This window comes from Trachurus japonicus, chromosome 24, assembly GCF_045865225.1.
Source record: "Trachurus japonicus isolate A0001 chromosome 24, Traja_1.0".
In the NCBI taxonomy this organism is placed as follows: domain Eukaryota; kingdom Metazoa; phylum Chordata; class Actinopteri; order Carangiformes; family Carangidae; genus Trachurus; species Trachurus japonicus.
Genome location: NC_140930.1, coordinates 11467733 through 11481173, shown reverse-complemented (window position 1 = coordinate 11481173; position 13441 = coordinate 11467733). Strand labels below are relative to the sequence as shown.

General features: G+C 38.5%; 1 protein-coding gene across 1 annotated transcript; it reads right to left on the bottom strand.

Moving 5' to 3' along the window:
* Positions 1-876: 876 nt before the first annotated feature.
* knl1 (kinetochore scaffold 1) lies at positions 877-13429 on the bottom strand. Its single transcript, XM_085770244.1, has 32 exons — positions 13237-13429; positions 12238-12272; positions 12095-12131; positions 11942-12001; positions 11781-11863; positions 11638-11693; positions 11526-11556; positions 11379-11422; positions 11224-11273; positions 10324-11044; positions 9842-9894; positions 9139-9694; positions 8900-8952; positions 8067-8613; positions 7784-7824; positions 4993-7494; positions 4699-4828; positions 4513-4571; positions 4324-4422; positions 4121-4236; positions 3863-3953; positions 3593-3709; positions 3417-3504; positions 3287-3328; positions 3147-3186; positions 2954-3052; positions 2664-2764; positions 2421-2486; positions 2202-2311; positions 1542-1663; positions 1208-1333; positions 877-976 (listed from the first exon to the last, which is right to left on the bottom strand). The coding sequence occupies exons 2-32, from the start codon at positions 12264-12266 to the stop codon at positions 880-882; spliced, it is 6366 nt and encodes a 2121-aa protein (XP_085626370.1). The 5' UTR covers positions 12267-12272; positions 13237-13429; the 3' UTR covers positions 877-879.
* Positions 13430-13441: the final 12 nt, after the last annotated feature.

Sequence of the window (13441 nt, the reverse complement as noted above, 5' to 3'; positions counted from 1 at the left end):
AAAATGACGATGACGCTTCGCACAGTTCTTTCTGCCATTGCAGTTAATCCCTTCTTCTATTTATTCTAATTTTAGTATTTTATTTTATAAAAAAGGCTATTGATGTACATACATTTTTTAAAATGTATAGTGTGTGTATGTTTTCTTACTTTTCTTATATCTGTTTTATTTTGCTCTATCTTTTAACGATAAATTAATATTTTTATTTTGTGGTACAGAAAAAGTAATACAACATGACAAAAAAGAATAGTAAACATACTTTTTTAATGGGATCCTTCGTACAAATTTTTTACATGTCTTGTTTTCTAATGACTGACATACAAAGTTTTATTAAGAATTAGAAAGAGATTAAAGAAGCTGATTTACAACGAAGAAAATAAGGTGAAATGTATTTACATATGTTCAGTTCTGCACAGAGATACAATAATGTGCCAGACAAACAACATTCTGCATGCATACGTATATTTGCACACATGCACCTGCAAGGACGAGACACAGTGAAGTCAGTGCATGTTCACCATGTGGAGGTGACGGCACAGGACAAGCTGCTCTGTCTGAATTTAAGACAACTGTGTTTCATATCCCAAATGGTCATTATCACCTAGCCAAAACCCTAAAGCCTCTGTGACACATAAAGTAAACCAATTTATCAATTATCAACTTGATAATATTGCTAAAACAGCACGTAATACCAGAACTAGATAAAACTGATGTGACTTGGTCTGACTATATATCTTGTCCTTTTTGACATTTTGTTGTGAAATGTGAATCATTACTGGGCACAATTGCAAATCTTTTGTTTTTGACATCTCTATTTCACAACAAGGTTTGATCCGAAACAAGTGAAATGAAAATTTGATATGGGATGTATTCCTGGTTTCAACGCAGCAGATTGTCATGAATCTTTTTGACAATCTTCGTCAAGAGGTTCTTTGACGGACTGAACGACGCCACGATCTCTTCGATCTGTTTGATCCTGCAAATCCAACAAAAGATCAAATGTTATTCTGAGTTCTTTTGTTCTTCCTTGCCCTTAAAATTAAAAACAGTGTGGTGTAGCTCTAACAGTTTATCACCACACTGCTTTCAGTAAATGTTATAAATAAATAAATAAATTAGATGTACCTCCAGGATATCAACAGTAAAAATGAACCTATATGATAAAATGTCCTACATTTGTTATTATTAACATCTGGGTTGTACTTACTCAGAGCTTCCGATGAAGTTTTTAAAGCTCTCTACTTGTAGGACACAGACGTGGTTGATCAGACCGACAGAGAAAACCACCTCAAACTTGGCACATTTCCTGAGACTGCAGAAGACAATGTGCACTCTGCAGGAAGACAACAAGATATTACACAATCATTGAGCAAACATGTGAACATTAGTTACTCAATTTAATTTAAGCCTGAATATTGTGGTGCTTCAAATCAAAATGGGTCTGATATTATCATGGATTCAAATCCTGACTGTTCATTTCAAACAGTGCGTTAGATAATTGCTGACAGGTAAGTTATCTTTCAAGAGGAAAAAGGTCTTACTGAGTGTCGACACAGCTGATGTTCAGGATGTCGAGCCGTAGACCTCCCCACATTTTCAGCAGGCGCAGCTCTTCTCCCAGCAGACGACAGCGACTCACCACCAGGCCGACGTCGTGGAGCAGCTGCACACAACACAACAGCAGACAAAAGCCATCAAAGCCATCAGTGATTTAACCGTTCAGTCAGTACGTTTACATGCAGCACAGTTTGATCGAGCTATGCTCAAAATTAGATTTTGGCGTCTAATGAGACTTCTGTCCTTGTCCCAGTTTACATGCAATTGAGAGAATCGAATAACTGATGGGAACGTGTCAGATTCTCAGATTAAGCCGTACATGCCGGAGAAAGTCTAATTGTGTCTTAATGGGAGCTGGAGAACTCCGATATTAGTCGGACTAACGCGTTTACATGCACTCAGTTGTCCAGTTATAGTCGGAGCAAGGCAATAATTTGGTTTTCTCAAGTGTCATGTAAACGTACTGAGTGTTATTTCCACCACGGCAACAGTTATGAAAATGGCCAAAATCAGTTTTAATCAATATTAATATTCTCAGTGTCAAGCACAACATACAAATGAACATTAACAGCTTTAATAAACCTGACCATATATTTAAAAATGTGACTGAATTTAATATAAGCTGTTCCTGTGTTTCTGCATACCTTTGGGACATGTCTACTCGTTGGATACTTCTCCACCCACGACGTTTCACTGTCAATGTACTGAGAGAGCAGTTTGTGAACGAGGCGGGCATGGCACTGCGACTTCTCATCTAGTGAGAAAACAAAGTAATTTTGGAAAATTGAAGAAATTTAAATAGGATGTAGAAGGGAGAGAGGTTACTCATATGTGAACTCATGCCATATTCGTATCTTTCTCACCATCCATTTGGAGTTTGAAGTTTATGTCAGATATTTTCCTCTCAGACTGATCATCAGCATCTTTTCCTTTGAAGGCAGTAAAAAAAAAAGAGAAAAGAATTGTTTGGGTGGTAATCAATACTTCGTGTCCTGACATGAAGAGTGGCTAAAAGTGCAACATGGTTAAAATGATTTTCTTTTATCTGTTTAAATGTCTGAACTTCTTAAATAATGACATAATGTCAATAATGAAAAACTATTCACCTTTGCATTCTTCATACACCAACTGTAGATGCATGGTGTCATGGAGAAAAGAGTAGACTGTGCAGTTGTCATCCTTCTCTACAAACTTCCATTCGTTCAGCCTTGGGTAAAAAACAAACAAAAAGGTATTGACATGAATTTATTTGTGTGCAAATTATAGAGCCAAAAAAAAAAAAGGAGAAAAGAGCGGAATAACCTAAGAGGACCATTAAGGAGGAGGAATAGAAAAGAATAAAATCAAACACAAGGATGAAAATAAGATTTTCATAATGTTTGTATTTTAAACCTACATATGCACTATGGCGACATGGCTCTCGAGGTTCCTTGTTTCAGCTTTCACCTTCTCAAGTTTATTCAAATTCTGCTTGCACTGCAATTCAGATATTTGCCTGTGGCAGGAACAAAGAGGAGAAGCATCAGAAACAATCTACATTCATATCCGATGTTACATGAAAAATATCCTTATCAATATTCTCAACTCACCTTTCGCTGTCAGCTAAGGCTTCAGTGACTTTATTCATTTCTGTTGAACAACACACAAACAAAAAAAACCCTCAATCGCTGATCCAAGATGGCAAAAAATAAGTTTATAGTTTAAAAATTAAATAATCAACTGAATTTACCTTCTTGGCGTGATTTGCCATTTTCTTCAACTGCAGCAAGTTCTACAGGGAGAGAAAAACCGATAACAGATAAATAATTGTCATAACCAGATAACCGTGTTTATTTTTCCCCACAGTAGCTATAGTATACCTGCTTCTAATTCAGAAATGCAGTCATCCAGGCTTTTTATCATTTCATCTGCTTGCTCGATTTTTCCTCTCAACTTCTGTTGCTCCCCCTGAAAGAGATTAAAAATTACAATTACCCTCGATAGTTACAACAATCTCCGAAATGTTTTCATTAAATATCTCAGTGATGACTCTTACCAGATTAGCCTGCACAATATTTGAGTACAGATCCTCCTTCATTTCGTGAGACTGAGCTTTGCTCGTCTTTCTGAAGAAATTGTTTCTCTCTTTTAGTTTTGCACCAAAAGATTTGAGCTGTGGATTCAAACAGGCAATGAGGGTAAAAATAAGATTATGGCAACTATACAGCAAATGAGGGTTTATCTAAAGGGAATTAGAAAAAATACCTCGTAGTCATCACAGTAACAATCAGGAAAACACATTTTAGTAAAAATAACCTAATAATACCTCTTTCTCTGAAGAATTTCTCATCTCTTCCCACAAAGGTCCATTAACAATCTTCAGGGGTTTGTCAAGGTCACGCATTCGCACCTTCAATCTGTGGATAAAATAGGCCTGTTTTAAAGCTTCAGTTGTTTAAACAGTTTCCAGAGATAACTTTAAATGTTATTTTGACCTTCCGAACTGGTATAGCCTATCTATGCCATGCCCAGGTCTATTCAGTGATTTCTGGTACACTGGTGAACAGAAGTGATGCATACATACCCTTCCACCTTTTCTGTGAGGTTCAGGACGTCCGTCTCATACACCATCTGTTTAGGGCGGCTGATGTGCCTGTCCTTTAATAAATCCATCGGAGTGCGATCTGTGTCTGACAGAAGCTATAAACACAAAATAAAATCTCACATCACTACATTTAGTTTTTTAAATGAAAAAGAAATGTCTAAAATGAATACAGGTGAACCCACTCTGCCAGGAAGGACACTTTGCCGAGGATTATGGATGACAAAGTCTATGTTGAAGAGTTTAAAGAACTCCAACACTGTAATGGTACCATCATCCATTTTCTGTAATCAAAACAGTGAAGAGAATTAAATAACTGGCATTAAGAGCTTAGACCTTCAGTGACAGTTTTGTAAAATATGCCAGAAAAATACCTTTTGCACATCACTTGCGTAGTCTTCGAGCTGGGATTCAAACAAGCTGTGTTTCAAAGCTGCAAAATAAGGAAATGTATTTCTTAAACATAAACCACACAAATAAGTCTATCAATGGAAGTATGATCAACATAGGATAGGAGAGATGAGGATTTTCATCCACATGAGACCATAATAAGCACTTACTTGATTCAAATGTAGCTTCACACCTGATGCTGGCCGTGTGACTGCTGCTGGAGTAATCAGTAGTGTATATGGTCGTGTTAGGAGCTGTGCTCATGTTCCCATCACACTCTGCTAAATGAGACTGTAATTCCTAGCAAAATAAAACATACAAAACATAGGGGGAAAAAACTTGTGAGAATGGGAATGTCTTAAACAAAAAAAGCTGCATGAAAATGTTATGTAATATGGTGCAGATTTACCAATACAATGAACAACAAAAAACCTTAACAGTGACCTGCCATTAATTTGACTTACCATTTCACCATAATCAGTGGCCCTCTCAGTGGATCTTTTCATTGTCTTCTCATCCTCCATATTGCTCTCATCACTCTCCAAAGGTCTCTTTTTTCCATGGACAGCACTAATGACGTCCTCTTCAAAAACACCATGCTTTAAAACATCATTCATGTCTGACTCCAGGGAATGATTCTCTTTTTCCGTGACTTTCTGTGGACTCCTTGTGTCCAACGTTTCAGACATATCTTCATAACTTCCGAGCTCCTCATCGTAAAGGTCGCTCACATCATGGTCAAAGTTACTCATCTGATCAGTAATGCTGACGGTTATCGTCTTTGTGTGCTCTCCTGCCGAACTCCTCTTCTTCGGATCATCAGGTTTGCTTCTTTGTGGGAGTTTCGGTTTAAAACCTCCGACTGAGAGTCTTGACATGAGTTGTTTAGTCTTCAAGTTGAAAGGAGTAGTAGTGGTAGCATAAGAGGCCTCTTCCTCTTGTGTGAGACACTGAGCTTGTGTATTATCTTGACTATTTACCAAACCCACTGCAGGTTCAGGCTCCTCTACAGACAGGGATTTGGCTTCTTCTTTCGGGTTTTTGTCCAAGTCGTCATTCGGCTGAGCCAAAGGTGCTATACAGCTTTCTATGGCCACAGTATCTGGAGCTGCATTGATCATGTGGCTCAACCGCCTTACTTTCGACTGGATATCAGCTAAACTTATTCGTCTAGATTTCCGTGAATGCAACAAATCAGGATCTTGGTAAATAGCACTGGGAGGACTTTCCATCTTCTGAGGTTCGGGTTCTCTCCAGGTTGCAATTTCATTTGAGTCAGAAGAATCTGGATAGTTTGTGATTTCCAGACCATTAGGGCTGGATGAACCCAGTGCTTCATTGCTCAGTTGAGAAGTTGGCTCCGTCTGCTGCAAACGGTCAGACTTGGTGTTGGCATCTTGCGTTGAAGAAAGACATTGAGGAACTTCTTCTGTGCGGGTCTGCTCCAAAATGTGGTCTGTTTGAGCTTCAGTCATATCCATGCTTATATTGTTTTCTGCACAGTCAGTCATGGCGTCATATTGGGGCTTCTCTGTGGTGTCTGGAACAAAAGCTGGAGCTACTTTTTCAGTATATGTATCAGGCTTCTGCATTTGGAGCTGGTCAAGGTAGCTCTTCTCATTGACACTTTCTGTAGGGTATGTTGCTGCTGGAGTAATTGTTTTGGTGATCACAGGAGTGCTCCATGGGTCACTCATCTTGGACTGGGAGTGTTTCCATCCTGGATCAAGGTTGGGTACCGACAAGGATCTGTTTCTTTCTTCTTTATTCACAATTAAAGATAAATCTGCATTTCTGTGAGTGGACAATATGTTTGACTCACGGCATGGAAGAGCTGAATCTGCTTCCGAATTGCTGGCAATATTTACAGTGAGACATTGGGTCATATCCATGACCCCATCATTTGAATTGAACCTTGTCGTTTTCTCACCGCAAGCAGGTATGAAGTCCACATTTTGGTGAGGATGTGGTCCCAAATGACTTGCGATGTTAACAGAGCGACTCCGTCTCATATCCTTGGCTGCTTCATTTGCACTGGCCATTGCTTTCTTCTCAACACAAGTAGGAAACAAGTCCAAATTTTGTTGCAACTCAGGTCCCAAGTTACTCGCAATGTTTACAGTGTGACTCCGCGTCACATCCATAGCGGCATCATTTGCAGAAAACTTCACCGTTTTTTCACCATATGTAGGTAGAGGGTCAATGTTTTGGTGTGATGGCAGGTCAGAGACTGAGGCAATGTTTACAGTGTGACTCCGTGTCACATCCATAGCTGCATCATTCGCATTGAACCTCAGTGTTTTCTCACCACATGTAGGTAGAGGGTCGGCATTTTGGAACGATTTCATCCCAGAGATGGAAGCAATGTTTACAGTGTGACTCCGTGTCACATCCATAGCTGCGTCATTCGCATTGAACCTCAGTGTTTTCTCACCACATGTAGGTAGAGGGTCGGCATTTTGGTGCGATTTCGGCTCAGCGAGGGAAGTAATATTTACAGTGTGACTCCGTGTCACATCCATAGCTGCATCGTTTGCAGAGAACCTCACTGTTTTCTCACCACATGTAGGTAGAGGGTCTGCATTTTGGAACGATTTCATCCCAGAGATGGAAGCAATGTTTACAGTGTGACTCCGTGTCACATCCATAGCTGCATCGTTTGCAGAGAACCTCACTGTTTTCTCACCACAGGTAGGTAAAAAGTCCAGATTGTGATGTGCTTGCAGTCCCAAATGACTTGCAATGTTTACAGTGTGACTTCGTGTCACATCCATACAGGCATTATCTGCAGTAAACCTCACTGTCTTCTCTCCACATGCAGGTAACGAGTCCAAAGTTGGGTGTGTCTGTGGTACGAAATGAGTGGCAATGCTGACTGTGTGACTCTGTGTCACATCCATAGCTGCATCCTCTGCAGAGAACCTCACTGTTTTTTCTCTGCATTCATCTTCAGCATCAAAATTGACCTGAAGGAGAAAATTGTGAAGAAAAAAAAAAAAAAAATTCACTATTCCAGTGCCACAAAAAGACAAAACATCCAACATGCATACATGCAATCTTTTCAATGTACCACAACAGGGAATACGGCTATTGGGATTTATGACTAATTATGGATTTTTGGAAGTAAAATAACAAATAAGATGAAAATATAACAGACATATTATCATCTCATGAAATTGTTAGACTGTTGTTAGGCCAACAAATAGTCTTGCAAGAATAAATACTCTTTACAACTATCAAAATATTAAAACTCACCTTATGTCTTTGCATCTTTGTCTGTAAAGACGTCTTCATACCTAAGTGTGGACATGAAAATTTCAGTTCAACTCTGAAACCGGATCATTTTCAGCTTTATCAAAATAAAACATCAAAACACATTAAAGATTAACTTAAAAAGTCACCTAATTGTAATTCACATTCTCAAAACAATAACTCAGTTCAAAAGTAACATTTATGGTCTTACTCTCATGAATGTCCCAAAAGTTTGGCTCATTTATAACTTCCTAGTTTTTTGTCAACAGCTCAGCTGGGTCAAAACGATCTAGAAGGTTTGTTGTCTCCATACCTTTACAATGAGATGATCCGAGTACTTCGGTGCTCTGCAGTTGTGAAGTCATCTCTGGTTTCTTCAGGTCATCATGTTGGTAGTTCATGTCTTGCGAGGGAAGGTGCAACTGAAGATAATCTGTATCTGACATTTCTAAAATCTTGCCTGTTTGAGCCTCAGTCATGTCCATGCTTACGTCATCTTCAGGACACATTTGGGCCCAACCTGATGAGTCGCTAATGTTCAAGGATGATGCAGCCTTCGGTGTCATGCTTGCAATCCCAGGATCGACTCTAAGGTCACTCAGGTTGCTGTCTATTTTTACAGTGAGACACTCAGTCATATCCATAGCTGCATCGTTTGCATTGAATCTCACTGTTTTCTCTTTGTAGGGTGAAAAGCCCAAATTTTGGTGCAACTGCAGTTTGACATCCGTGGCAATGTTGACGGTGTGACTTCGGGTCACATCCATACAGGCATCATCTGCAGAAAACCTCACTGTTTTCTCCCTGTAGTCATCTTCAGTGTCAAACTTGTCCTGTTGGTGAAGGGAAAAAAAGAGCACTGAATGAATTTAAAAGATTAATGATTATTCATTCGTATTTAATTTATTTCAAAGGCACTAAATTTACTACCATTTCCAAAAAGAAATAACAAAATGCAATCACTTTCCAGCTTTACTCATAAATTGATACAAGCCAAAGCTATAGCTATACAAATTTAACTTTACATTGCAATGTATTCAGTGCAAGTAAGTTGTATTATGATTCACTCCAGAAATAAATAAAACCTAATTTAAGTACGTGAATAGTAAGACAACCCACCTGATGTCTTTGCACCTTTGGTTTTGAAGACAGCTTCACTGAGGTTTCCATACCTAAAATGAATGCAGAGAATTAAACAACCAGATTAGCCATTTTCAAAATAAAATACCAGTAGTTCACACGTCATAATTTGCATTACCAACCACTGTCATGTTTTGTGCAAATGTTATGGTTCTGTTTTTGGATTTCATGTTGGTTACTCTTACTCAAATAAATCAGTGGCTTTAAGGTTTCCATACCTATACGGTTAGATGATCCCAATGCTTCACTGCTCTTCTGTCCCGAAGTCATCTCTGCTTTCTTCAGACTTTCACTGTGGGGGTACATGTCTTGTGTGGGTAAAAGAAACTGAAAAGGATCAGCTGTCACTCCTATGATGCGGCCTGTTTGAGTTTCAGTCATATCCATGCTGCTCATGTCATTTTCGGGACAGGCTGCACCTCCAAAAGATGATTCTCCAGAGCTCCTGCTTGTATATAGTGATGGCTTATCTGTACTTCCATCGGCCCTTGGTGTTTTAAGCTGGGACAAGGACCCATTTGTATTGATAGCAGCTTTAAAGGATCCTGGAGTTGGTGGCACCATTTTTTCAGCCACAGTGTGGCCATTTGGTTTAGACAGACCTGAAAAGAAGCCTTTAGATCCAGTATCCAAACCACCAGCTGACATTTGGCGAGGAGCTAATGGACCTTGGGCAATGTTAACAGTGTGACTCTGAGTCATGTCCATGAACTCATCATCCGTAGTGAACATAATCGTTTTCTCTCTGCATCCATCTCTTGCATCAGAGTTGACCTAAAAAAGAAAAGGCACTTTATTACCACATACTCACTGAAAATGTGCATTAACTAAGCAAACAATTTTACATATTCTACTTGTTGATGACGTTTAAGTTTGAAAGTTTATTTTCAGATAGCAAGGTAAATTAACAATAAATCTCACCTTGTGATTTGGAAGAGAAACACGTAGAGAGGGATTCTTCATGGACGCCACATCTAAATATGGAAATTAAAACAGAACAGAATTAGATCTGCAAGAATTGGCTGATAGATTAAATATTAAAGAAAAGAAAAAAAAGAAATCTATTTTGAATATCTACATCTAATCAGCAAAATACCAAATATTCATCAGCCTCAGTCTCAGTGTGAAGATTCGATTAATTTCTATGATGTACATAATAGTAAACTAATGAAATGGAAGTTTGGACAAATGTTTAAAGCCATAAACAGACGAGATATTATATACGACTTATGAGAATTAAGCATGAGGCATTTCAAGTTCTTAAACAATATATCAATTTACACATAGGACATTATGTAATGATATCATCACTGAAGAAATCGCTGAGTATCAAAACAAGATACACTAGTACTGAAAAGAATTAGTTCATTAATCAGTTTTTTAATCAATGAAAACTTCAGTACCTTTCAGTTTAGAATATCCCGGCGTTTCACTGCTCTGTTGTTGTTTAGTCTTCATCATCTCAGTGGTTTGTGACACTCTTTTATCAGACTGGGCGTACATGCCTAGTGTGGGAAGAAAACACTGAAAAGGATCATCGTCACTGGAGAATCCCAGAATGCGGCCAGTTTGAGCTTCAGTCATATCCATGCTAACGTCAGCTTCTGGACAGAGCACACTTCCATAAGACGACTCCCCGGTCCTCCTCGATGTGTTTAGTGACTTCTTCGTCACTGAAGCCAAAACTGAAGGTGGAACCTGATTCTCTTTGTCGTGGGCAAGAGAGCTGTTTGTCTCAACGGCAGTTAAAGAGAATGGACCACTGGGTTTAGAGAGACTTGCGAGGAAGTCCTCAAATCCTGGATCCATTTTAGGCACTGATGAAGATATGTTTCTCTTCTCGACACTTAAATCCACGTTCCTGCCAGTGGGTAGTGATACTGACATGTTTGTGACGTTGAAAGAACGACTTAAGGTCATATCCATAGATGCATCACCAGCAGTGAACATTACTGTTTTTTCTCTACCGGTGAGAAAAACATCATCGTTGTGGAGAGAAATATCTGCAATATCCGCATCATTGGCAATGTTTATAGTGTGACTGTGGGTCATGTCCATGAAGGCTTCGTCCGTAGAAAACATCACTGTTTTCTCTGCAAAGTCTTCCCCAGTATCAAAGGTGACCTGGGGAGGTTAAGTTACCTTATATTAGTCAACAGTAACTAAATATCAGGTTTCCCAGAAAATACTCTGATGTACGCATTATAATAATATAGGAAATATTAACATGACAAAGAAATTCAACAAAAGAAAATAGCGAATAAAAACAGAAAAGCAACAATGCACAGTAAATTCAAGAATACCTTATCCTGTTGAGGAGTATGTAGAGGGGCGTTCAGAAGGGTCGCCATACCTAAATTTGGAGATTTGAGTTCAGTAATAGCAGGTAACAAGTTATATAGGTATTTAATAATTCATTTTAGGTTTAAAAAAAAAAAAAAAAAAAGAATATCCTAACCCATGATCTGTTTTGTTCCATCTTCAGTAACTGCCACCTGGACCCTTGTATGATAAGACAATAAAGACATTGATATTGTTGAGACAAATTTCAAAATATTATCCACAATACTCTCAAACAGAGCTTGGAAGAATCAAATTAACTTACCTGTTCTGTGTGGTTGCAGCAGCTGCTCCTGCTACGAAGATAATAGGGCAAATATTACAAAGGAGCATGAATAAAAAGGAGATGCATGTGTTAATATTATTACATTACATACCTGCTGTCATTAACTCTTGTAAAGGACTTCGGGCAGGAGAAGCATTTTTAACATCCCTGTAAAGTCAAATCATTAATTAGGATGGAAAAACAGTGTATTTGTATATGAAGGATGAAATGACTTTAGTTCAACTAGTGTCTCACTTTGAAAACAGAAGAACATCGTTGGCAGGTGCAAAACTGACTCTTCTTGAGTTCCTCTTTTCCGCAGGTTTGGCACATTCCACCTTAATTAAAGTATCAAAACATTATAAGCTTATAGATGATTATCAGGTAGAATACTTAGGTCAAGCAATTTCATGTACCACATTTTCCTGTTGCTCTGGGTCAGGGAATCTGCCTGATTTCCGTGGTGCTTTTAAAATCTGGGGGGGAAAATGAACAATAATAATTCAAATCGATATAGTGAAAAGTATAAAAAGGTCTATATTGTTTGCCTAAGTCTCTTTAGTTCTGACCGAGGAAATGCGCCGCCTGGAGAATCCACCAGTCTCCCTGTAAAATAACATAACACACAATAAGCTCTGGTGTGACTACAGTCACAAGTAAATGGCATGGCTTTTATGGACAGCTTTTTTTCAATAACATAATTTTGACTCACTCGTTCTTTGCAGGCTCCTGGGGCTCCATCTTCAACTGTTAAAGCAGGAAAACAAGACTTTAATAATGAATTTAAATTCAGTGAATCACAGGTTAAGCTGTATATCATTTAGGGCCAGACAATTAATCTCTACGTAATCGAGACTGCAATATGGTCAAGTGCATTCACATATTTCAGTACCTGCCCTCACAAAATGATGTTTTTTGCATATTGTGCAGCCCTATTATCATTGAAGCTAAGTTAGCAAGACATGGCCTTTTCAGTAATGTACAGTAAACTACACTGCTTAGGTTTTAGGCACATAAGATACCTTATCCATCAAAGCCCTCACAACCGGTACCATGAGTTAATCGGCTGATCAGTGCCAAAGTTAAAGAAGAGTTGCAGTAAATTATACATGTATTTATTTATGTTTGCTGCATTCTTAAATCATTACAAAAACACTCACTGTCTTAACATAATCTCTCCACTTTTGCATAGTACTGGTGCATATTCAACATTTCCCGAAACAGTCATAACTAGAGCACCAAATTAAATAGTAAAGAGTCACCTTATTGTCTGAGTCACAGAAGTAATGTTAGTAATGTTGCAGAAATTAAAATATGTCTATCATTCATTATCTAATAATAAAGTAATTGTGCATCTCACCATATCAGGAAAACGTGAGACATTTACTAACAGTAGTCATTAACCTATATGCTTTTTGTTGAGACGTTAGGTGCATAACTTATGGTTTCAGATTCACCCTTGTCAACAAATGCTAACGACCCCACTGCAAAAAACATACCTCCCTTAAAATCGTTAATGAGTCCATACCGGTCCCCAATAAGAATAGAAAACTATTTATTATTACTCTCACCGCTGGCAAGAACAAAAACATCAATTTAAAGAGCGTTTTAGTTCAGGGTTAGTTAACTTAGCTAACACATTAGCTCTGAACAACACAAATACGCAACAGAACACCGACGAAATAAAAATAGAATAGATAACAGGACATACCTTGTATTTACGAACTAATCCCTCGAGTTTTACACGAGATACTGCTTTGTTATTTACCGGCTGACTATTTTAAAACACTTTTCATTTCGCTCATTTTACTTGGGTCGATGTGTAGCTACTGTGTATGAGCCTGCACAGTGGAGCGAGTTGACGTCAACGAGCTGTCGATGCTAACGGCTACAGTTTGAATTTAGCCGCCTCCGCG